Source organism: Myripristis murdjan, chromosome 21, assembly GCF_902150065.1.
Source record: "Myripristis murdjan chromosome 21, fMyrMur1.1, whole genome shotgun sequence".
In the NCBI taxonomy this organism is placed as follows: Eukaryota; Metazoa; Chordata; class Actinopteri; order Holocentriformes; family Holocentridae; genus Myripristis; species Myripristis murdjan.
This window is the reverse complement of record NC_044000.1, coordinates 32,315,481-32,341,298: the sequence shown is the minus strand read 5'-3', so window position 1 is coordinate 32,341,298 and position 25,818 is coordinate 32,315,481. Positions and strand designations below refer to the sequence as shown.

Genomic DNA, 25,818 nt, shown 5'->3' with positions numbered 1-25,818 from the left:
ACTTTGATATTCACGACAGGTGAACATCTAATGAATGCATTTAAAAAAAAAGAGAAAAAGCTCAACCACCTGCCTGACATGAAACACAGCCTGGTAATTATGCAGTAATCACTAATAACAGATTAATAATGCAATAACAATCATTATTGAGCAGCAGATTTCTTCTCTTTTGAACTTGTTCATCGTTTGTTTCTAAAAGAGTGTGATACTTTTGTTTTATATCTGTTTTATATAGATATTACTACTTATTTGCAGTGATGGCAGTGTAAATAAGGGGAAAAAAAAAAAAGATTGACCGGCCTGTTTCTGAGCTCTGGAGGTAATAATGGGAGGTCTGAGGAAAAACGACCGGTCGTGTTTGGAGAAGTCGATAAAGCCGTTCTGCATGTTGTTCTCCAGCCAGAGAAATGGAAATCCGCACAGCAGACTGCGGCTTTGACACATAATCGATGTTGTTGCAGCGGAGAAAGATAGCGATCGGTCAATATTAGGCGACAGGATCAGCGGCGATTACAGCACAGCCGCTTCATGTAAAAAAAAAATAATAATAATACATTAAATAAAGACACGCAGCTCATGAATAAGCTGGTTGTGCTTCATTGTAGTTGAGATAAAAACCATTTGAACAGACGTATGGAACAAACAGCAGCAACTTTCCATTCTCACTGCAAATGATCACTTTTTAACTCTATTATGGTCTGTCATTCTAGCTTTCTCACACTTTTCTGCGCTTATGTTGCTGCTAAATGTGGTTTATCGTATCTTGCTGCAATCAGGATTTTTTTTTATTTTAATTTTAATGTCTTATTTTTTCCAAAGGCCCTTCTTAGGACGGCCGTTGCAACTATGACACCTGCACTGAAAAGCTGTTTTCAGTTTGTCTATGTACACTGCAGGGGCGAGCGGTCATAATAAGCTATAAATGCGGCGCATGCCCAAGCCCTTCAATTAAAATCTTTAAAATGTTGGTCTCCTAGTGTATCCTTTTATAATATACCCTGTTTCTATCATTTTGGTTGCAAACCGCTGCCTATATACACGTATCTATCTCAATTTGCTAGCGAAATGCTGGAAAGTTGACAGCTTGACGCGCGCATGCGCTCTGTGATACGAGTATTTACAGTAGTTTAGTACCCGGTATTTCTGTATGTGGGCGTTTTGAATGGAAAATAAGCTGTCTGCCAATCAGCTTTTCAGAAGACGCATGAGCAACACGAGTAGCTACGTAGCAGCTCGCTTGAAATGTTCAGCGGCAACAGCAAGTCATTCACTTGACAGCTAGCTACCGCTAACGTCGTTAGCTGGCTAGCTAGCACGGGAACGTTAACGTTAGTTTGTTCTTTCATCTGCATCGTGCCAATCAAAATGGGTGAAAATACAACTTCAGTTGAGTAACCTGGCATGTTTCATCGATTTAGGCTATTGCAGGTGTTCTGAAAAAGAGGTGTTCTCTGACGTTTATCACTTTGGTGCGTAGCCTGATGGGCAATTGGGCGTGTGTGTGTCATTTCATTGACCATGTAGGCTAGCTGGTGACATTGCTGTGTGTTTGCATCACCCCGTGGCACGTCCAAACAGCTCCGATTTCATGGTAAATTCCAACATTTTGTTGGTAACACTGTGAGCACATTCATGTGTCATTTGCTCGACTCTGTAACTGGTTATTACTGCATCATCCGTCCGTTCTAATAATTTCCGCTTTCATTTACACTGTAAATTCCAACACATTGTTGTTGGTAACATTGGGGCAAAATGCGCAGGCGTGGCTATCAAAATCGAGTTGGCGAGTGGATATAGTATAGTTAAAAACCATATTATGCGTTTTTATTAATAAATAAATGCCCCAAAAATTTCAAGCTCGCGCACTCGCGGGCGCTCGCATGAAATTGGGACCACAGCATGACTACACAAAAACGTCACCGCTCGCCACTGGTACACTGTATCAGTCACTATCACATAAACCATAAATAAATTAATTAATTACTAAACGGATTAATGATATTCCAGAGGTTTTCAACCAGTGGTCCGCGGCCCCCTGGCGGCCCCTGACTCCATGCATTCAATAATTTGGAGTTTGCATGCTGGAGGCGAGTGCTGGAGGTGAGAGAGCTTCCTTAATAAAAACTGAAGTCGTATCGTGTTGCGATGTCATTGGCCGGTGTGACAAATCACATCATTGCAACCTCTCAGACTACAAGGGTAATGACGAAAATGTTGGACAGTGATCAGGACGTCCCGGACGGTCTCAGACTGCATGAGTAGATCGGGACGTGACATGCCGACCTCCTCACACTCTGCAAGCAAAGACGGCAGTTTCATTCTTTTTAGTCCGATCTTGACTCTTTGTCTGAGACGCACACAGGCTCATTTATACTCAACCTTAAATACAGATACAGACGGAGCCGCCTGTCCGTAATCTGGGTTCATTTCCTCCGTATTTGTGCAGGTTTTCAGGAAGTTTACAGATACGGACGAAACAGAGCAGCACCACCGGACATCGTGGGAGCGGCGCAGCCAAAAGTCCAAGCAAGACCGCTCTATGAGTGAGACACGAAGAACAAATTTAAAAAACTGATAATATTACAGAAAAGAGTCTCCGTCCTCCTGTGGTGATGTGTTTAATGACCTCACAGACCGCCGTCCTCCTGCGGCGATGTGTTTAATGACCTCACAGACCGCCGTCCTCCTGCGGCGATGTGTTTAATGACCTCACAGACCGCCGTCCTCCTACGGCGATGTGTTTAATGACCTCACAGACCGCCGTCCTCCTGCGGCGATGTGTTTAAAGACCTCACAGACCGCCATCGCCGTGTGGCGATGTGTTTAATTACCTAACAGTCCACCGTCGCCGTGTGGCGATGTGTTTAATGACCTCACAGACCACCGTCCTCCTGCGGTGATGTGTTTAATGACCTCACAGACCGCCGTCCTCCTGTGGTGATGTGTTCAATGACCTCACAGACCGCCGTCCTCCTGCGGCGATGTGTTCAATGACCTCACAGACCGCCGTCCTCCTGCGGCGATGTGTTCAATGACCTCACAGACCGCCGTCCTCCTGCGGCGATGTGTTCAATGACCTCACAGACCGCCGTCCTCCTGCGGCAATGTGTTTAAAGACCTCACAGACCGCCATCGCCGTGTGGCGATGTGTTTAATTACCTAACAGTCCACCGTCGCCGTGTGGCGATGTGTTTAATGACCTCACAGACCACCGTCCTCCTGCGGTGATGTGTTTAATGACCTCACAGACCGCCGTCCTCCTGTGATGATGTGTTTAATGACCTCACAGACCGCCGTCCTCCTGTGGTGATGTGTTCAATGACCTCACAGACCGCCGTCCTCCTGCGGTGATGTGTTCAATGACCTCACAGACCGCCGTCCTCCTGTGGCGATGTGTTCAATGACCTCACAGACCGCCGTCGTCGTGCGGCGATGTGTTCAATGACCTCACAGACCGCCGTCCTCCTGCGGCGATGTGTTCAATGACCTCACAGACCGCCGTCGTCGTGCGGCGATGTGTTCAATGACCTCACAGACCGCCGTCCTCCTGCGGCGATGTGTTCAATGACCTCACAGACCGCCGTCGTCGTGCGGCGATGTGTTCAATGACCTCACAGACCTCCATCGTCCTGCGGCGATGTGTTCAATGACCTCACAGACTGCCATCCTCCTGCGGCGATGTGTTCAATGACCTCACAGACCGCCGTCCTCCTGCGGCGATGTGTTCAATGACCTCACAGACCTCCATCGTCCTGCGGTGATGTGTTCAATGACCTCACAGACCGCCGTCCTCCCGTGGTGATGAGTTTACTGACCTCACAGACCGCCATCATCCTGCGGCGATGTGTTTAATGACCTCACAGACCGCCGTCCTCCTGCGGTGATGTGTTCAATGACCTCACAGACCGCCGTCCTCCTGCGGCGATGTGTTTAATGACATCACAGACCGCCGTTGTCGTGTGGCGATGTGTTCAATGACCTCACAGACCGCCGTCGTCGTGTGGCGATGTGTTCAATGACCTCACAGACCGCCGTCCTCCTGCGGTGATGTGTTCAATGACCTCACAGACCGCCGTCCTCCTGCGGCGATGTGTTTAATGACCTCACAAACCGCCGTCCTCCTGCGGTGATGTGTTCAATGACCTCACAGACCACGTCCTCCTGCGGTGATGTGTTCAATGACCTCACAGACCGCCGTCCTCCTGCGGCGATGTGTTTAATGACATCACAGACCGCCGTTGTCGTGTGGCGATGTGTTCAATGACCTCACAGACCGCCGTCCTCCTGCGGTGATGTGTTCAATGACCTCACAGACCGCCGTCCTCCTGCAGCGATGTGTTTGATGACCTCACAGACCGCCATCGTCCTGTGGTGATGTGTTTAAAGACCTAACAGACCGCCGTCGTCGTGTGGCGATGTGTTTAATGACCTCACAGACCGCCGTCGTCGTGCGGCGATGTGTTTAATGACCTCACAGACCGCCGTCGTCGTGTGGCGATGTGTTTAATGACCTCACAGACCACCGTCCTCCTGCGGTGATGTGTTCAATGACCTCACAGGCCACTACAGTCGTCTACAGTGCTGCTTCTGCTTTTGCCTCTTTGTAGCAGCTCCATTATTACAACCTCCTCACTGCCACCATGTTTGTTGCTGTCAGAGACTTTGGACTCTGTGCTGCCCTCTAGTGGATTTACTGCTCAACACAGCACACGAAGGCATGTGGGCGGTGGCGGTAACATCATTTGAAATGGACGTATTTATTTCCGGGAGCACTTAAACGAGCCGTGCAGTGCGTGTGGTATCGATGCTGAGCACCTGGCCTGACGTGCAGCAGTGGAGCGCTAAATCACGTTAAGAAAAAAAAAAAATAATAATCCAGTAAGTAGAAGGCAGTTTTCATACTTCTTAAAGCCTTTCCCAAATTCTCCCCAAAACTCGGTGTGCTTTTTTAAAGTTGGATTATTTATTTTGAGACTTTTCGGGGAGTTTTCGGGGAGCGGCGGCCGCCCTGTGAGAGCGGCAGTGATTGACACCCGGGACAGACGTTTTGTTTATTGAGGACGTCTGCATACAAATGAAGCCGCTTCAATGAAAGAGACAAGACGGGATTTAGAAAGAGAGAGAGAGATGGAAAGCTGGCGTGTTTCTTCTGATCCTCTTCTTCAAGAGTAAACTCTTTCCCAAAGAACTGTCAGAAGCACGCACGCACACACACACACACACACACACACATGCACACACACACAGAGAGAGAGAGAGAGAGAGAGAGAGAGAGAGAAAGGCACCCACAAACACAGAAACACAGATAAGCACAGACTTTTGCTGTCTCCACACACACACTGACAAACAAATACACACTACTTTCTCACACACACACACACACACACACACACACAAACACATACAGGCACACAAAATATCTTACTTTCCTCTCTACACATGCAGCTGACACACAAACACAAATAAATGCACACACACACTCTCTCTCTCTCCACACAGGCAAGCTAACACAGTCTGACTCTCTCCCTGCACACACACCTAGACACACACACACACACACACACACACACACACACACACACACACTAATCTTGGATTATCATGCAGGCCTTTTCAAGGGCACTGCATCGTTTAGCCTGATGCACCGCGGTTCACGCAGGGCTGAAGGAACACAGCTCTTCTGGCTGAACGCACACACACACACGTACACACACACACCTCATCACACACACAAAATGCATTCTTTCCTACTAAAAATAGCCGACCTACAACAGGTGTCTCTGCTTATGCACACAAACACGCTGATTGCACACACACTTTAACACAAGCACACTGGGTCAAAGCTCTCCATTAGAATAGCCACTGATTAAAAATTTGCCCTTAGGAAATAATTTGCCTACTAAATATTTTGGGCTGGGGGGGGAGGGAGGGGGGTTAGGGTATTAAAACGCATAACCTAATTAATTCATTAAAATAATCTCGCCGCCGCCGCCGAACAAAAGAACAAGCCGGGCATGGCGGAGTAAAAAGGGTCTTAACACCGAGCTCATACCTGCAGTATAATACTGACCGAGTGTTCTGGGCAAAGGAGACGGCCAAGGTTACTTCCTGTTTCACTGGCCGTGAAATGAGCCGACTTGGAAAAAAAAAAAAAAAGTCATTAGTTAGGAGTTGGAAGGTAAAGCTGCACTTTAGCTGTGGAGGTGCCGTGTTTAGCATTTTGTGATGTGTTTAAATGAGTTAAATTAACTGTCCCATCGTGTTTGAGCGGCATCACAGTGGAGGCAGGTGGCGCTGTTACTGGGACGACGTCATTTAAAGGTGAGGAGAAAGAGGGATCGTTTCACTGTTGCTATGACAACACAACGCCGCAGCCCAGCCCAGCCACCGGAATAAAATGTTGCCGTTTTTTTTTTTGTTTCTGCAAACCGAACAAATACGTGGAAATGTCAACATTTCTGAAGCAAAAACACACGACATGTCAACATTTAGACTTAAGGCAGCATCTCGTGACTGTTAACATCAAAACAGGCGCCAACGCTCGCTCACGTTAGCTCAGCAGCCAATTCTGTTTGCTTCGTTAGCTTGGGTAGCCATCAACACTACGTGGTTAAGATTAGGGGAAAGCTCGTGGTTAAGATTAGGAAAAGTTGAGGAAAAGTTAACAGTGAAGGTTTGGAAAAGGTTTGGAAAAGGTCGTGGTTAAGATTAGAGCAATGTTTGTTATCATGGTTAAGGTTAGGAAAGGTTGGGGAAACATGGTTAAGGAAAAGTTCACAGGTAAGGTCAGGAAAAGGTCGTGGGTAAGGTTTGGAAGAGGTTTGGAAAAGGTTTGGAAAAGGTTGTGGTTAAGGTTTGGAAAAGGTTGTGGTTAAGGTTTGGAAAAGGTTTGGAAAAGGTCATGGGTAAGGTTTGGAAAAGGTTTGGAAAAGGTCGTGATTAAAGTTTGGAAAAGGTTTGGAAAAGGTTGTGGTTAAGGTTTGGAAAAGGTTTGGAAAAGGTCATGGGTAAGGTTTGGAAAAGGTTTGGAAAAGGTCGTGGTTAAAGTTTGGAAAAGGTTTGGAAAAGGTTGTGGTTAAGGTTTGGAAAAGGTTTGGAAAAGGTTGTGGTTAAGGTTAGGAAAGTTCATGGTTAAATTAGGAAAAGCTCATGGTGAAGGTTTGGAAAAGGTTTGTAAAAGGTCGTGGTTAAGGTTTGGAAAAGGTTTGGAAAAGGTCGTGGTTAAGGTTTGGAAAAGGTCGTGGTTAAGGTTTGGAAAAGGTTTGGAAAAGGTCGTGGTTAAGGTTTGGAAAAGGTTGTGGTTAAGGTTTGGAAAAGGTTTGAAAAAGGTCGTGGTTAAGGTTTGGAAAAGGTTTGGAAAAGGTCGTGGTTAAGGTTTGGAAAAGGTTTGGAAAAGGTCGTGGTTAAGGTTAGGAAAGTTCATGGTTAAATTAGGAAAAGCTCACGGTGAAGTTTAGGAAAGTTTAGGAAAAGGTTGTGGCTTTTTAAAGTTAGAGCAATGTTTGTTATCGTGGTTAAGGTTAGGAAAGGTTAGGGAAACACGGTTAATGAAAATGTAACAGCTAAGGTCAGGAAAAGGTCATGGTTAAGGTTAGAAAAAGGTTGCGGTTAAAGTCACAAATCATTAGTTAACGTTCTCTAATATTAGCTCGCTAACGTCAGCTTAAAAACAAACATGTTTCTCAGTCGGGACTCAAACCGCCGTCTGCAGAAACAAAGTCCTGTTGACTTTTCCGTCCACCGCCGAGGAGGAGGGGGAGGAGCTTATCATCGGCTGACACAGAAAATTTAGAAAACTCAAACCAGAACAACAGGCTGGCTGGACCCACAGAGCGTCACGCTGCGAGGCCTCAGGCGCTAAATAAAGCTTCAACACATATGTTCATGCTTTCATGTTTCCTCTGCTGTGCCACAGTGTCGCTGCTCCACATTCCTCCAGTCGGAGCTGAACTGGGACAAATGTCACTTTCCTGCAGAACATCTTCCACATGGCTCCATCACAAAGGCCTCGAGCCGGGACTCTGCTGCCAAAGGCCTGATTTCACATCGTCTGACTTTAACCTCGTATTTATTCATCTTACTCTTCTATATTTTGTTGTATCTGTTAACTTTTACTGTATTAATTGTATTCATTGTTCTCAGCAACATGTCTATCACTTTGTCTTTTTAACTTTGTCTCAAATTGTTTCTGTCTGTTTTTACATCCCGGCTGTAAACGAGGACGCCTCCTCCTCTTTCAGGCTAAAATGAAGGTCGGATGATTTTGTCCTGTTTTGTCTGAACCTGATAGCGACGAGCGCCGAGTCTCAGGAAAAGGTGAAGGTGAGTTCGACTCTGGACGCCGTTCAAACACAACGAGAAGCTGGCTGAGAGGGCTTCATCAGAAAAAGGTGAATTTATCCCCGATCCAACCTCTTCCACCATCTGGCAGAAGCTTGCAGAAACTCTGAAGGCTTGAACTCCATTTGCTGTGGAAGAACAGCGCCCTCTTCCTGTTTTGTGCCATAAAGCAACACAACAGATTTCCTGACTGATTCCGCCAACAAACAAACAAACAAACAAACAAACAAACAAACAAACAAACAAACAAGCGGTGAGCAGGCCGGCAGTCTCCTCTGTGCTGTGTAACTCCACTGATGTCACCACATCAATGCAGAAGCAAATTATTGATTAAAAAAAAAAAAAAAAACACTACGGACAGCACCTTTAAACTGTCACATGTGCAAGCAAGTCAAGATGTGTCTAAAAAGAAGTTGATCATACTTCCCATGAGATGAGATGAAACTTTAATGATCCTCGGGGGAAATGGGGCTTTTACTGCCAAGAAAGAAAAGAAAAGAAAAGAAAAAACACACAGGAAATGAAAATAGAACAGGAAAAAGAACATAAATAAAGCTATAGAAAATGGGGGCATTAAAAAAATGTGAGGTAGCACTGTACACATGAAAAGGGTAAAAAAAAAAAAAAAAAATTAACTCTTGCACAGTCTGGAAAATGCAACTGGCAGAAAAAAACTATTAAATATAATAAATATAAAATAAAATATCCAAAAGAAAGTGGAAGGTATTCAGCATGAGTTAAAGGAAAAATGGGAAACGATCAAGACCTGAACCCTGCGGTGAAGTGGGGAAATGCCACATGTGTGTATTTGTTAGTAAAACGTGCATTTCTCAAGATCAATCTCATGAGCGTGCACATTTCCCAGTCAAGCGGGGGGGGGGGTCGTGAAGCAGCCGCGGGGCCGTGTGAATGGGAGCTCATTGATAAATCCATCTCAAATGTTACGTAAGGACGTGTGCGCCCGAGCCGGAACAAATCTGTGATGATGATGTGCGTTTCCAGAAAGCAGAAACGATTCCCCCCCTGAACCCGACTCAGCAGCCACGCGTATTACAGCGTGGCGTGCAAATCTGACTAACACGGCGCGTCTGATAGGCCGCCGCAGCGCTGATCCCAGGAGCTGCAGACGCCGTTCAAGACTTTGTTATCAGATCTGAGAAGTGAAAAGACGTCCTACTAAACATAATCTTCCTCTTCATTATCATAACAACGTTCTGCCGACTATCAATACTTTTTAAAGGCGGTTATGCAGTTTGAAATGGGAGAGCACATCGTTTGGTTTTGTTTAGGACGGAGGAAACCTCTCAGCTTCATGCCAAGACAAAAAAAAAAAATCCTTAAAATTAATGTTCCACTTTGAAATGCCTGCCTTGAATCTAATGTTCTGATGTCAAATGTGCACAAAAACACAAACAATGGAGTGAAATGCGCTTATATTTTTGGTTATCAATCAATCAATCAATCAATCAATCAATCAATCAGGCTTTACTTGTATATCACTTTTCGTACAAACACACGTGACACAAAGAGTAAAACAATAAAACAACACAGACTGGAGCCGAGGAGACGGCGTTATGAATCTCATTAATCTGCGCTGAGGAAACAGCAGAGGCAGATTCAGACCAATCAGAAACAGGGTCGCAAAATTCCAGGAGGTTGGAAGCTTTCCATGGGAATTAATGGGATTTAAAGGAATAAACTGGAAATGCGCAAAATTTCAGGTTAGCCTGGGAACTTAAATGTAGCTGGACAAAAAAACATCTTGCAGCATAATCTGGCTTAAAACAACCAGATTTAATACAAATTCAATATTCAAGTTTTTTTTTTTTTTTGCTGTTTAATTAAAGAATCAATTACAGTTCAACTCATAAATAAATCAGTCAAAAATGTCATTTTTGCACAGATATCAGCTTATGGCAAAACAAAATCTTTATATTTTAGTTTGTATATGATACAGTTTGTCTAAATTACCCCAGATTACCAACTTGGAATATCCAAATCCCCCAGTTTCACCTCCCATGAAAGGTAGAGGTTTCCAGAAATTCACTGCCCGTTTGCAACCCTCATGAGACACAGATAAAACACAAAATTGCAAAATAAACGCAGTAATAAAATGAGTAAGATGTGAAAAGGAGAAAACAAACAAACAAACAAAAATACGTAAATAAAAACTGCAAACAACATAAAAAGTAAACAAAGGGTTCAGTGAGCTCAGGTTAATGTTGCTCCCACAGAATTACAAGACGGGTAAACTGAGTTTCACAGCGCACATTTTTCTTATATTCTGGGTTTTTTTTTTTTTTTTTTTTCTGCTGATAACTTGCGCACCCTGCACACACACACACACACACACACACACACACACACACTGTGACACACACACTGTCACACTTCCCATTCATGTAGAACTGGCGGTTAAATCCTCATCAAAAGCAGCAGAGATGAATATCAGAGGAACAAAGTGGAAGCCACTCGCTACAAACTCCATCTGAGCCCTTTTAATTAACCTCTCCAGGGTGGCTTCATTGTCGCCGCTCGGCCGAGCTTTACTCAAACCCTCAGGACTTTATTTTAAATTCTAGCGGACATCCCGAGGTTTCCAAAGATCCCAAACATGAGCTGCTGAATTCCAGGGAAATGTGTCTAAAATGATGCACGAGACATTGATATCTTTTCTGTTGGATGTGATTCTGCAGTCGGAAAACAACGGCACCTTGGCTTTGAATAATTTTATCCTGCAACACTGAAGCTATTTAAGAGGGAATTTAATGGAAAATCAGAGCTCAAGGAGCTAAAGATCCTTTGACCTCACTCGTCTGTGCAGAGAAAGCCTGGAAGAAGATCCCAAATTATTGTGGAAAACAGGAAGAAGACAACAAGCCCCGCCCACCGAGCTCTCATTGGACTCTCAAGTTGTCCGTCTCAACCTGATTGTTGCGAGAGTTGATTTGTACGAGTTTTGGGATTGAATCTCGCCTCTGACGGCACCAACCAAGGTTTCACTTCCAGGCACAGAAACGCAATTTCTCATTGACTTCCATTCATTCTCTACAGCCTTTTTCCTAATGTCAGCCATAACCCACTCATCCCAAACCCCAACCTTAACCCTAACCCCAACCAATGAGCCACAGTGACCGCCCAAAATGTAAAAAAAAAAAAAAAAAAAAAAAAAAAAAAAAAAAAAAACTCCATCGCTAAACACACATTGACCAGCAGGACAGGTGAAGCCTCAAGTCCATGGAAACGGCTGGAGAAGCCCTGACCAGGTCTGTATGTGGGGATTATTGCCATATCATATCACTCACAATAATACCAGTATTAATCTGTATACAAAAAAAACACATTAAATATGGATGATAGATGCAGCAGCGTGATGACGTGTTGAGGCATTGAGGGAAAAGCAAGCAGACAGAAAATAAGGTGGAGAATCAACTAGAATTAAAACACTGAAATAAGAAATAATACGCAAGATATAGGCTGATTTATTTTTTTTTAAATATTCTGAATATTCAACAGACAACCCTCCCCACAGAAACACACACACCAGCTCCCCCACCCCGCCGTGCAGTGTCATTCTGTGGGAAACACTGTAGTTATTATATTTATTTAGTTACTTATATCTATTTTTTTTTAGTGTATCTTGAATATTCTTACTGCAAATTATCCTGAAGTTTGGTGATTCTGTTTTATTTTATTATTTTCACCCACCCCTCATGTGAATGAGAACATCTTGCACCATCTGACCTGATGTTTTCTTTTTTTTTTCTTTTTTTTTCTTTTTTTTAGAAAGGTTTCTAGCGTGCAGGCTCTACTTTGTTGTATACTTCCCATTCATTTCATTTCCATTTAATATATTCCACTGTCGTAATTGTCAGTCGTATTATGTTTAATACCCTTCAATTTGCTCCATTCTTATTTTCCTCGCTGTGTCTAATTACTACTTTGCCGCTGCAACAGCCCAGCTCCCCCACAGGGATCATTAAAAGTTCATTGCATCTTATCTTAAACACACTGAGAGAGGCGGCGCCGCTCCAAAAGCCCCTCAGAAAAAACACTTCAAGCGCCCGGGCAAATAAACCAATTCCCACTTCTGGTGTCTGCCGGCGGCGCCGGCGTCACGCTGCAAACTCCACACGCGTGTAAAGCTCCACCCGGGTCGCCTCTCCACCTGAGAAAGGCACCGTCAGAGGGAGCGCTCGGTCGGCGTCACGAGCCGGCTCCAGAAACGAGGACCTCTGCAGGGAAAACGCTCGGCTCCCGTCCTGCAGCATCAGCCTCCGAGCACGCAGCATCATGTGGGATCAACAGACACCAGCAAACTTCTGCGTGTATTGATTTTCCTTGAGTGTGTGTGTGTGTGTGTGTGTGTGTGTAGCTGTAGTGCTCCAGGCTCATTCATGCTCCACTCAGACAGTCTCCAAGGACGCCCTGACATTGACATTGCGGTACACACAGTGAATGAATAAAGGCAGTTTTCTTAAAAGTTTTGAAGCTCGGGAGCTGAATGGGAGATGCAGCTTCGCCCCTGCAAGGCAGAAAACATAAAGGATCTGGCAGCCGCCGAATGAGGTTCTTGACTTATACATGAAAAATATCTATATCTCCTCTGAATCAATTTTTGACTGCGATGTTTCAAAAAAAAAAAAATAAATAAAAATCTAGGGTCTTCCTGGCCTGTGATGTTTTTTTTTTTGTTTGTTTGAGGGTTTCATGTCGGCGTTCATCACCACAAAGCTCGGCTGTGCTGCACTCCCCCATCGCCTCCTGCTATCTGTCACTGTCACTGTTTGCTCCCCTGCCAAAGGAAGCCATAATATTTAGTCTATTTCCCAGATTTCTCCAGATTTAAGTTGTTAACACCAGGAAGATGCACGTAGCCAATCAGCTGCAGCATCAATAGTTAATGAACACAAGTTGATAAGCAGAATCTACGGTGATATTTAGGTTTGTTAAGAGGATTTACACTTTTGTTTGACTGTGTGTGCTTGTTATTTTGAGTTACTCTGAGAATTACCCGACTAAAACAAGACAAGATCAGGCATGACCAAGCTTTTATAAATTAGATAAAGCAGAAGGAAAAATAAAAGCTGGTTTGATTTTGCTCCAGCTTTATTCCGGGTGTCTTTTTCTTTCCAAATGTAACTCTCCTGTTATCTTTCAATTATCATGGGGGGGGGTTATGTTTTATTTAAAGAGCTATTTAGGTAGTCAACACATGAAGTACCTGGCACAAGAACTAGGGTAACAGTTTTTATTATAATCATTTTCTGGAGGTTTAAATTGCTGCGGTCAAACTGACCCCACTTTATAAAAAAAATCTTAATAAATCTGAAGGTAACAGGAGGGTTAGTGTAATAATACGAAATGACAGGCTGTGCATGTAGTATTATGATGAATACAGGTCAATAGGCAGACAAAGTATCTACTAAACTCGCTTTGACTCCACTCACTTTTTTGGTTTTCCATCAGGCAAAAGTTTGGGATACTGTGGACAGAAGTATAGTAACACAGCTCTTAATAATTCAGGTGTTTCATTCAGTCTTGTTGCCACAGGTGTGTCACCTCCAGCAGCAGCCATGCAGTCTGCCTTTCCCAACATCAGTGACAGAGCGTCTGGTTCTAAAGAGCTCACTGAGTTCCAGGTGCTGCTGGAATAGTGATGGAACAGGAAGCCACCGCTGCAACAAGTCAGCTGCTCAACTTTCTAAAAGTAAAAGAGTCCGACGCTCTGCCGCCTCAGCACCTGCAGAGCTCCAAACCTCCTCTGGCATCAACATCAGCACAGAAACTGAGCGCCAAAAACCTGGTAGAAAGCCAGTCCTCTTGTCCGTACACTGTATCTGGTGCCTGGTGCTACTTTTTGAGCCGCCTCGTGGTTCCCAGCGAGCTGAGCAGATTTCCGCCGGTCGCTGCTTACAACCTGACGAGACTCACAGAACTTGTATCACAGCTGATTATCTATCCATGTAAAAAAAAAAAAAAAAAAAAAAAAGAAAATTCAGTGAATCTCTTAGTTACAGTACTTTTGTGAAGCAGCCATTTAGAGTTGATTTTTTTTTAGAAAATAAAACACTTTGGTGGGGCCCGAGCAGAGAGGGGAGGAAAAACGAGCCAGAAAACTAACAGGTACAAAAAGCAAGTCGAGTCCAGGAAAGTAGAGACGATACCATGGAATAGAAAAAAAAAAAAAAAAACATAAACATTGGAAACATCTCCTATTAACCTGCATGCATTATCATACCATCATACCATATTGTCATGCCACTATTCAGGTATTTTATTTGTTAAGCGGATGTGGACTTTCCTTGTTTTACTGCTGGGCCGTTGAAAATGTCGTGAAAGGTTTTGCTCACTTGACAAAACTGATTCCAGCTTGTTGCAGTTAATAAATAATGTTTCATCTAAAGAATTAGACAGGAAAATGGTCAGTGTAATCTGTAATATCAACAGAGAGCTTGTGCATGGAGTCAATCTGCTGCAGCATCAGCAGGTAGTGCCTTCAGGTTATTAGAGGACTGCTGAGTTTTAGGAAGGTCACTAACTTGTTAACAGGTTTTTTTTTTTTTGCTAACAATGATAAAATGCATGGTGCAATTTTAAAAATTTGTGCGTTCTTTATTTGAAGTTCGGTTTCGCGATGGACGTTCGTGTCATGGAGATAAAATTAATTGGCTATATTGAGAATTACCCAACCAAAACCTGAAAAAACAAGCATGACCCAGCTTTCAGAAAATGAGTTAAAACAGAAAGCAGAAATAAAAGGTTGGTATATGTCTGACGCTCCTCCAGCCTCGTTTTATTAGGTTTTTTTTTTTTTTTTTTTCATATCAATAGGAAGGTTGTGCATGTAGTCAATCAGCTGTAGCATCCAGAGATAATGAGTACAGGTTCATTAGCAGACTCCATGATGAACTTCACCGAGCTGATTTAGTCGGTTGTTTACTGGGTTTGCACTTTGCTCGCTTTCCTCGCAGGGTCACTGGGGACGACATGAAAGGTGCAGCTCACGCAAAACAGCGAAAACACACTTCCATGAAATTAGAGAAAACATCAGGAAACGTAAAAAGGTTTTCGGTGCTCGCCGATGCTCTCGCCTCAGGCCGGGATCACACTTTAATGCTCTGAGTGCATTCCTCTCTCCACTGAAGCTTCGCTCTCTCAGATGCTCTGTGACACCGTCGAGGCCACACACACTCGACTCACGTGCCGACGCTGCACGGCGGGGAGGAAACTGCTGAGGAGTTAAAAAACACTCCCTTCTTTAGGAGATACAGAGACGTAACATGATGATGATGAGATTTATTTCTTGAACTACTACACAGTTTGACGGACGATTAAGTCTTCAGTCACGCTAAAGAAAACGCTGTGAAGGTAAGAATAATGTTGGTCTGGCCAATCAGAGCGCGCGCTGAGGAGGAGGCGCACATCGTTTTCAGGTTGGTTTATGTCTGGGCTAGAAATGCAATTCAAGAAAAAAAAAAAAAAAACATTTTATTTTGCACAGATGATGCTGTGGAATTACACTTTTTATTACTGGAATCCTCCAGTATTAAATGAGTAAAGTAGATCTTTATTCAGATTCAGATTTTCAAGACTTATCAAAGGTAAATCATTTTGAAAAAGTAAAACAATTCTCCATCTCAAATTTGAAGTCTTAGGGTACCAGGTTTTCAAAATAAGATGTCACGAAACTGGACTCTCCTCCAAAAAAAAATTAGATGAATCTTTCTAAAAAAGTTAAAAAAAAAAAAAAAAAATGCTAATTGACCGTTAGTTGACCGTTTTTATATAAGATGCTTTACAGAGTTTTAAATTTGCATCGCTTCTCAAATTTAACAACTGATATGAAAACAAATGGCATTTCTGAGATCAATTTTTTTTTCCATCATCTCGTGCTGGAGATTTTCTCAAGATGAAAAACAAACTCTTCTGATGTTATCTGAGGCCTTAAGACGGATCAGCGGCTGTGAAAGCGCCGCTGACCCTCTGATGCTCATTAAAGGTCTGTGACAGCTTCAGGCTTTCAGCAGGAACACGCACAGGCGCTCAGAATCAGCCCGCCGCCGCAAATCCACACGGCCGCTCGCACACGGCCGCTCGCAGCGACTGAACGATGAAGAGATCAAACCTCCGGGCCGACGGGCTGATCCCGGCTCCGTCCTGCACCACAGCAACACGCACAGCGACGCCAGGAATTATGTTTTTTGATTGATCATTTAGTGAATCATGTGTGGAAAATAACACCATGACGACGTTCAGGGGAAGTGATCAGCAAAGGGAAAAGTCTCCAGATGTGACCAGCAGCCAAAAACACACAAAGTATTAATTTTATAAAGATATGAAAAGAAAGACGATCTTAGCATCTTAGTGATCTTCGTGGAAGTGGAATCAGCAAAATTTTTTCTTGATAAAATGACTGATAAAGAAATTATAATCAATCAATTTTCAATTGACTGACACATAAGTCAACTAGTGATTTCAACACCGAGTCAGTCTATCATTTACAAATTCAGCCTGCAGTCGGCAAATATCAACTTAGAGCAAGTCTGACTGTCGTCGTTATTGTCATTGATTATTGATCCCAGCTGGATGTTCGCCTGCACTGACGGGGTCAGAGGTCACTGAGAGCTACAGAACAGCAGCATGCAGCACTTTGATTCCAACAAAAATCAGAATTTTAATCCAATCAAAATAAAAACGAGCTCATGTAACCAGCTTGATCAGAAGAAAACGGCCTGTTCGGAGTGAAAATTCATCCCATTTGAGAGGGCTGCGAAAAAACGAGTGCCCGGCCGATACGATATGGGATTTTTGAGAATTTGAAAATTCACTTCAGATTATTGATATGGAAGCTGATAAAGTGGATTTTTGGGCTTGAATGTCGATTTTGCGGCGATATGACGGTACAGAGGTCCTCAGAAGGGCTGCTTTCTTAAACATGTCATTTCTAGAATTGACTGACATATAATAATGTTGTATATTCTTAAATAAAGGTATTAAAGACTATTCAGCGTCCTTATACATTGTCAAACAGCTCTAGAAATGAACACAGAGAAAATGAAGAATGAATAAATAGCTAAATAAACATCAGTACTGTATAGATATAGTTATATATGTAGATAAATATGTATGTAGGTTTGTGTATATTTACATATTAAACTTGAATTAAGAAAAAGGGGCAAATATTCATTTCTAAAATACCGAAATCATCTTTTCTGCATTATGTTGTATAACAAAAAAAAAAAAAAGTATCAGTCAAAATATGTGTTGATAGCGAAATGATGCAGATCTATCTGTTATGGGCCAATATCAGATAACACTGGCTGACTAATATTTTGGTCTGGCATTATTATAAAGCTTTACTAATCTCTTCGATGGGTCTTGATAAAAAATAGCAATAATGATAAAAAAATAAAATAAAACAGATGTAAAGGCTCATTCCTCTCAATTTCTTTGGCTGAATTATTTCCATTTTTTCTGCTGAAACAAAACTGGACACTTGTTGAATGTCTTGATGGTTTAAAGATAGAGAGGCGTCTGTGGGGCAGAGCGCGGCCTGCAGCTGACCTGTTGCGGCGCCCGTCCTGCTGAAACCTGTTGCGGCGCCGTAAAGAGCAGCAGGACGGCGGCGGCGACGGAGCCAAGCTGTCCGACGGAGATCCATCTTTTGAAAACGTTGGCTCGTGCTCGGCTGCTGCTGCTGGATTTGGCCTCCGTGCCGCGCCTGTCAGAAGCTTTCACTCTGATTACATACTTACACAGCATGTAAAAACACCTTATGTGGTCATTGTGTTTGCAGGTGCCACAGTGTGCTGCTGTGTTACCGGGCTGCAAGGCACGGCTCTCTTTTAGACACATTTACACCGAACACGCAGGTTTTACACCGTTTTTTCTATCTGCTAAAATAAAGCAGGTGACACTGTTTATATTGCAATTTTTAAATGATTTTTTTTTTTTACTACTGAATCAGTTTCATACCTGAAATATCGCTCTAAAGTTCGGCTAAATTTTGGCGAGGCAAAAACTAGCATTCCTTTGCAGACACGCCCACCTTCTGCTAATCCCATGCAGTTTGGGCCCCAAAGCCTGCAGTCCACATGTGTTCTTGTTGCCTGTTGTAAAATGGTGTGTGTGTGCAGACTGGGGCCTAAACAGTCTTGGAGCTGCATCAGTTGGCTTTGACTGGAAAGCTGACACTCTTGTGGATTCAATGAGCCACATTTGATTCCTGTGTGATGATGTTGGCCCCCATAGCAGCCATTTCACTGCAGGCAGACACTTTTGTTAAACTGGACCGAGCTGGAGAAAATGACCTCTAGTGACCTCTAGGAGAATCACAGCCCCATCAAACTTTACAGCAACAAACTAGAGGAGGATTCAAAAAAACAAAAATTGCAATAAGTTATAATATCGAATTACAGTATGTATCAAATCTGCACCCTGCATCGTGCTAATATCGAATTTGGAGATGAGCATATTGTCCAGGCCCTGGTTATCACAACTCCATTATGAAGATAAATCAGAGTCCAATCCAACAGACTGAATTATTGGTAATTAATCATGTTATACAGGTTAAAGTTACACTGAGGTTGGGTGTGCCTGCCTAACATGTCGAGTGTGTCCTGTATCACTGCACTATGCATGCAAATTCGCAGGTGATCTGTTTGCACCTCTGGAGCTGAGGCTAAAACTGACCCAGGACTGTTTCAGGCTCCAGAGGGCGAGACTGAAAAACCCAAACTCAAGTCTCAGATCGCAGTGGGATTTTCGCTCGGTGTAAAAGCAGCATTTCAAAACGCTGCCCTGTCAGGTGCTGCTGTTTTTCCAACATAAACTTTTAGACCTAAAGACGGCGGTGTGCACGGACGCAGCGGCTCTCCGACTCGGTGCTCGCGTTAACAGTGTGTGCTGCCGAGTACTTTAACTTTTAATTCTCACCATTTATATGCAGTGCACAACATGTTTAAGTGCAATACAGTGTTTATCAGTGCAATATCCATTCTTATCATTGTATAGCATTTATTTTAGTTTCATATTTACTGAATGTGTGCTTGTTGTCTGTCATTAATTCTTAGAAACTGCACTGATCAGGGGTGCTGCTCCTAATTTCTAAAGCTTTCTATTCTATTCTATTCTAACATGGAAAACCAAACTGCAACAAATGTCAACATCATCAATTTCTGCACGTCACAAACTTTCTTCACATCCCTAAAAGTGCCTGAGAGCAAAAGCGAGGCCGTTAAACAAAGCAGCAAAGTCAGACCTGAATATGCGAAAGGCATTTATGAGGCAGGAAATCTATCAAGCCTGCAGGTGGGGCGGCAGCGGCACCCTCACCGCCTGTTTGGGTGGAAAATTACAACATAAACAGATGGAGGCGGCCTTTGGGGAAGCCTCTTTAATCAGGCCCTGAATGCACCGTGTGTCTTTCTTGTTAAAGGGCGGCGTCTCGGTCCTGTGTGCGTGACTGCCGTGTTGTGCTTGATACTGTACCTATGATAACACGTGCCCCCAAGCCGGCCATGTGGCGGACCACCTCATAGCCGATTCCCCTGGCTCCCCCTGTCACTATGGCAACCCTGCCATCCTGTCTGGGCATCGCTGGCAGTAGCAGAGGAGACAGACAGACAGACAAGACAAGACAAGACAGACAGCAGGGAGAATGTCACTCGATAAGGAAGACGCTTATAATATCCCTCTTTTAAAAAGGCAAATCTCTCCGTGTCAAGATGTGACAAGTGCTTCTGGCAGCCGCTCGAAACGGATCTCAAATGTGACATCTGAAAGGAAAATCACTACACGCTCCCTATAGGGACTTGTACTTTATCTGAGCTGTTCAATAGTGACTTTATGGGCTTTTTTATATTATCTCCTGTCTCCTCACTTTAATATCCCTATATTATCTCTAAAGAATATTACAAACAAATTCACTGTTTTGCTGTTTTGTGTAAGCTATCCTTCCAAAATGTATTATAGGATTAAAGAAAGCAAAGTAATTTTCCGTAAGAGCTGACACATGGAAATTAGTGGGATGGAGGTGATGGAAGGTGAGGAATATTGTCTGATCAGAAGCATCTTCATAATAACTCTTAAACCAGGATCTGCCTATGTACCTCATCATGCTGCACAATTTGCAGCTAATATAGACAGAAATAGATCCAAATGTCAAAATAAATCACTAAAATCTTCCCATAAGAGTTTATAGTGTGGCTGTGGTACACAGTGGTGAGTTTAATGTCTTCTTAGTATAAATTAGGGAATATAATCTCCCCTATAATATTCAGACAATATTCTTCTGATGTTTCCCTGTTTTGTTTGAAATAGTGATTAATCAGAGCGCACTTGCCTTGTAAATTACAGCAAGTAACGTTTCGCTGCCTCTCTCTAATATAGACAGACACACAATGCCGAAGTCCCTTTAAAAATCATTCAATTTATTGTTGCCTTGCTCATGGGGCACAAAAACACGGCTTGCAAAATATGACTTCAGGACTTATTTTTTTCGGGTCTTCTGGTATATTCGGCACACCGATAGTCCATGAAACAGGGTTCAATTTAAACAAAATCTCAACTTTTACAGTCTTTTCTCGCTGCTCGCCCGTCAGCGCCAGGCCGTGAACACAGCAAAACAACAGCCGCGCATGTTGTAAAAGTACAAATATTATCAAAGTCGGCATGGTTTGGTGTATGACATATATGCCGAATTGAAAGGTGGATTATGTTCGTTCAGAAAATGTCTTATGTCTTGTTCTATGTTGTATGTACGTTTGCCGAAACTCAAGTCAGCATTAAAGTTGTCCGTTTTTAAAGGGAAGCTGGTTTGTTTTTTCACACGACGGAACGCGCGGTGTTAAACACTGAACCGACCTGGCAGCCTGAAAGCTCTGCTGAACATCTGGACCAGCAGCACCTTCAAGCCGACGAGGTAAATCTTGATAATCGGTAGAATATAAGACAGAAACGACATGATGGTCTCTCTCCGGAGGGGTTCAGTGTCCGGTGGCCGGGAGGAACAGCGGACCAGCGGCGCAGTTCCGCGTCTGTTTCGGGCCGCGTTCCGATATGAAGCCTGCCGTCCTTCTCTCCTTCCCTCCCGAGGCAGACACCTAGCAGGGCTCCATTCAGTTCCTGTGCAGATTACCACGTGTCAAAGTGGACAGGCTGAATGGAAACAATGAACTTCCTTGAATCAAATATTACAAAAACAGTTATGCACATTTTTTTTTAGTACTGGAAAGGTTTTAAATTTGTCCAGCTGAATAGAAATTTAGATTGATGCACCAGTAAAAGTGACTTGTCTTGACTTGGCTATGCTGGGATATGTCACATTTTGTTCCTCTCATGTGTGAGTGCCCTGTCTTAAAGTGGAGGACCATGTATTGCTGCATAATTAGACTTGTATTCATGCATTTCTTCGTTTTCCTCCTCAGACAGCATGAATTATGACCAGTGATAGCTGACTCCAAGGAGCAATAACAACTTGCTACTGGTTACTAATGAATTATTTTTCTGGTGAGTGTGTGAAAAACTTTTTTTATTTTTTTTTATTTTTTTTTTATAATGTGTAGCATCCTATTCTGCCTATTTTTAGCATCATGGCTTCTGAGTTTTAGGTTAAAGTTGAGATAATGTGGGAAAACTGAACTGCAATACCCAGAAACTCTGTGGTTATGATGCCAGCAAACTGCACACACGCTCATGTTTACCAACGACAGTTTATATGTCAATCTTAAGCTTTAATTTAATCTGTAGTGTCTGTTCTTTATACCAGAGTTTGATTTGGACAAATAGTGCAGATCCACAGCGTCTGAGTTGGCAAAGTTTGAAGTTTTTTTTGCTGTTGCAGTGCGACTCAGGCACTTTTTACACAAAAAACCCAATTTAATATCCAAATTATCGCAGTCAGTCTGATACTGGGTAATATATCTCAACGGTCTCCATCCATTAACTGCGGTCATGTGATTAGCGGATGATGGAGAGGACTCGTCGCTGCTGCTTAATGCGGCGTACGCGATCCGGCCGACATGCCGCGGCCTGCAGCCGGCTGCTGTCTTGTTAACCACTTTTCTTAAGCGGTAATGTGGGACAAAGGGAACATTTCAGGACCTTAATTTCCCAGGAGAGGCTTTATGAACATGTTTGTACAGCGAGGTCCCTCCTGCCTGCAGAATAAGGTTATTAACTCGACTCGCTAAGAGGAATTCACCTCCGGCTTCCTGGTGGGCTTTTGGCTTCTCCCTCCTGACAGGGAGCTTCAGTCCGTAGCAGCGCGCTCCTCTCCCTGCAGCTCGAGCTCCACTTCAGCTCAGGAAATCCTCACTTTTATTCTCCGTGTGTGTGTGTGTGTATGCAAACGACCGCAGCAAAGTGTCAGATGTTCAACAAGGACGCACAGAGGAAAAAAAAGCCTGGACAAACTAGTGATGAGTGCATTTACATGGCCGTTGTGCACATTTTGCCACTCCATTAGTAAAGAAACCTGTGTTTGTACGTCTGTGCTGCAGTGGATGGAGAAACTTTATCTTATCTTATCTTATCTTCAATATTCATCGTTATCATTATGATTACAGAGGGAGAGTGAGTGAATAATTTGCACTGAAAACAATCATTTCAGAGACCTCTTCTGTTTTCTGTCAAAGCTGCACTGAGCAAAATGAGGTTCAGGCGAAGCGAGGACCGTGTAGACTCAACTGGCAAGAAAAGGTGGAAGGGGTCCAGCTGGTGATGAGGACCATTTAGACTCAACCATCAAATTCGGCATAAATTGCAGGTAAATGTGACCGAGAGGTGGAGGCAAAGCACAAGCTTGGTCCGCGCTCTACTCCAGAAAACACAGCAACACGCCGCACCGCTCGTCTCTCTGCTGCGTGGCTCAGTGTTTGAGAAAAAAACGCCTCTGTTTCTTCTTTCTGTGCTGTTTCTTTTGTCAAACATTTCCCTGCTTAACAAAATGTATAATTTACTGTTTGGCCTTCATTATTCATGCTGCTTTTGGGATAAAATTGCGCTTAAATTTGATTTGACCTGACATGGAAAAGGTCGTAAAAGTTTCAAATCTAATTAGAAAAGTCACCTTGTTTATGGTTTGATACTTCAGCTTTTGTTTCGCCTCAGATTTTTTTTTTTTTTTTTTCAGGTCCAAACTGAGCCTGTCACGCTAATATAAAGCAACTGAACTGTTTATTGAACATTTCATCACATCACCACCGATCTGAGTGAAATCTGGTCAAAGTCACTCACTGAATCTTTGTCTTGTGCGGTATGTATTATTCAAGCCAGCTGTTTTATTGTATTGTACTGCGGCTGATATTTATGAGAACATTTTAAAGCGTGTTTCAGCCTTAATCCTGTTTGATTTGGACGTTAGTTTGTGAGTCTTGGTTTGTGAACAGAGAAGACAGAAGTTTTGGACCTCACTTTCTATTCCTCCTCGAGTCCTGACAAATATCTGGTTACCGCTAAAATGCCTCAGTTTTCAACATTCACCACCAAATTGTCCCAGTTTTTCACTATTCAAGCCCACAATTCAAACCAAACACACACAAAACAGATTAAACACCAAACATGTTGACTGTTTTCTGCCGGATCTGAAGGTGCCACAGTTGAAGAGATCTGACTGCTCCAGAGAAATCATGTTTAACACAGATTTACAGATTGAAAATATCTCTGACCTTCAGCACACACATTATATTCCATATATTATATTACATATATTACACTTATATTTGTTTTGTGTTCACTAGAGTTACTGAACAGTTTCCAACTCTGTTTTGATGGATTTTGGGAGACAAAACAATTTGTTTGTCTGCTGAGGCTCTCAAAGGTGCCATAATAAAAAATAATAATAAATAATAAACAATAAAATAATTCTCTCTGCTGGACGGCTGGTTGCTCTTCAGGCTCCAGACTGTATTGTTTCCCTACAAGGGGAACCAAAGCCCCCTCACTAGGGTGGCCCATTTTTACATGTAAATTTTCAACTTCATATTTTTTAAGCTCCAAACCCCTAAATTGGTTGCAATACAAGAGAAAACTCTGCTGGTGAAAGTTTTTCTCAGTTGGACAACATTTCCCCCTCTCTCATCGACCTTGAAGTTTAGCCATAGACTTAACACAGTCTTTTTTTCACACGTGAATAGGGTAAAAATTTTATCCTATAGATATCACCATGAAACTCACTAAGTTGATTACCTATAATAAGCCAAACAAAAAATGTATTGCAAGTTCTTTTGAAATTCTTTCCAACTTTCGTGTTTTTGGGCCACCCTACCCCTCAGTGTGGATTAATGGATTAAAACTGCAGTTAATTTCAGTTTGTGGCTTTAAGGAACTCTCACATGTTGTTGGACGATGAAAAGAGTAACACTGAACATGAGTCTGCTCAGATCACAGCCGAGTGCTTCCACTGTATCTTCCATCGGCTCCTATAGTCCTATATGAAGCCTCAGTGACGGTGTGAAGAGGTTTTCCAGCCGCTGGCGCTCACTGTCACGCACTGTGACTTCCAATCAATACTGCTGCTGCTGCTGCGGCTCCCTGCAGCCCTGCAGCCCCCGCCGCCGCGCCACGCCGCGCCGCCCCGCCCCGGGCCCGCGCCAGCCACCCAGGCTGATTTGTAGACGCACGCCGAGGATTTCAAGGTAATCAACTGTTGCCGAGATGACATCTGTAATAATTCCTGCAGCACCTTCTGAGGGTTTGCTCCGCTTCTCTGGGGCCGAGCATTTCTGCACGAGCACCGGCTTCTGGAGACGCAGAGGGCAGAGCAGAGCCACGGCAAGCCGCTCGGCTTTATGAACACAAAAACAACAACCACAACAAACCCAAAGCAAACAAAAAGCCCTGTCATATGCATCACATCACGGCCCGTAACATGATCTGATCTGGCAAATGAAAAGAGCAGCAAAATAAATCCTGACTCAGGCGACCGAGCTGGACAACATCCCTGTAAACGTGCATGTTTATTTGTTTTGTTTTGTTTTCATTTGTTTTTTTAATTAATGAAATAAATTTGGGGCGGCACGGTGGTGCAGTGGTTAGCACTGTCGCCTCACAGTAAGAAGGTCCTGGGTTCGATTCCCACCCAAGGTCCTTTGTGTGTGGAGTTTGCATGTTCTCCCCGTGTCTGCGTGGGTTTCCTCCCACCGTCCAAAGACATGCAGGTGAATTGGAGAAGCTAAATTGCCCCTAGGTGTGACTGTGTGTGTGAATGTCAGTGTTTGTCTGTCTGCCCTGCGATGGACTGGCGACCTGTCCAGGGTGTCTCACTGCCTTCGCCTATGAGCACTGGGATTGGCTCCAGCACCCCCCTGCGACCCTCGTGAGGATAAGCAGTTTAGAAGATGAATGAATAAATGAATGAAATAAATTTGTGTTTACCTTTCATTCACCCCTGACTAAGCGTTTACTGCAGGTTTCTGTCTGGACGTAGAAACCTGGGGGACTGCTGTGTAGTTTCCAGGTGTGAATGTGTGTGTG

At 43.4% G+C, this 25,818-nt stretch overlaps 1 protein-coding gene across 2 annotated transcripts in view; it reads right to left on the bottom strand.

The window, feature by feature from the left end:
* The window catches only part of LOC115379571 (dehydrogenase/reductase SDR family member on chromosome X-like), a 66,547-nt gene extending 44,837 nt beyond the window's left edge, over nucleotides 1-21,710 (bottom strand). For both annotated transcript variants that reach the window (XR_003930258.1, XM_030080288.1), the window contains exons 1-3: nucleotides 21,622-21,710; nucleotides 21,208-21,468; nucleotides 19,834-19,941 (exon numbers count right to left, since the gene is read on the bottom strand). Coding sequence is in view for 1 of the 2 variants with exons in the window: in XM_030080288.1 (XP_029936148.1) it covers nucleotides 19,834-19,941; nucleotides 21,208-21,307 (208 nt within the window). In the remaining variant the exon portion in view is untranslated. The remainder of the gene's footprint in view (nucleotides 1-19,833; nucleotides 19,942-21,207; nucleotides 21,469-21,621) is intronic.
* Nucleotides 21,711-25,818: the final 4,108 nt, after the last annotated feature.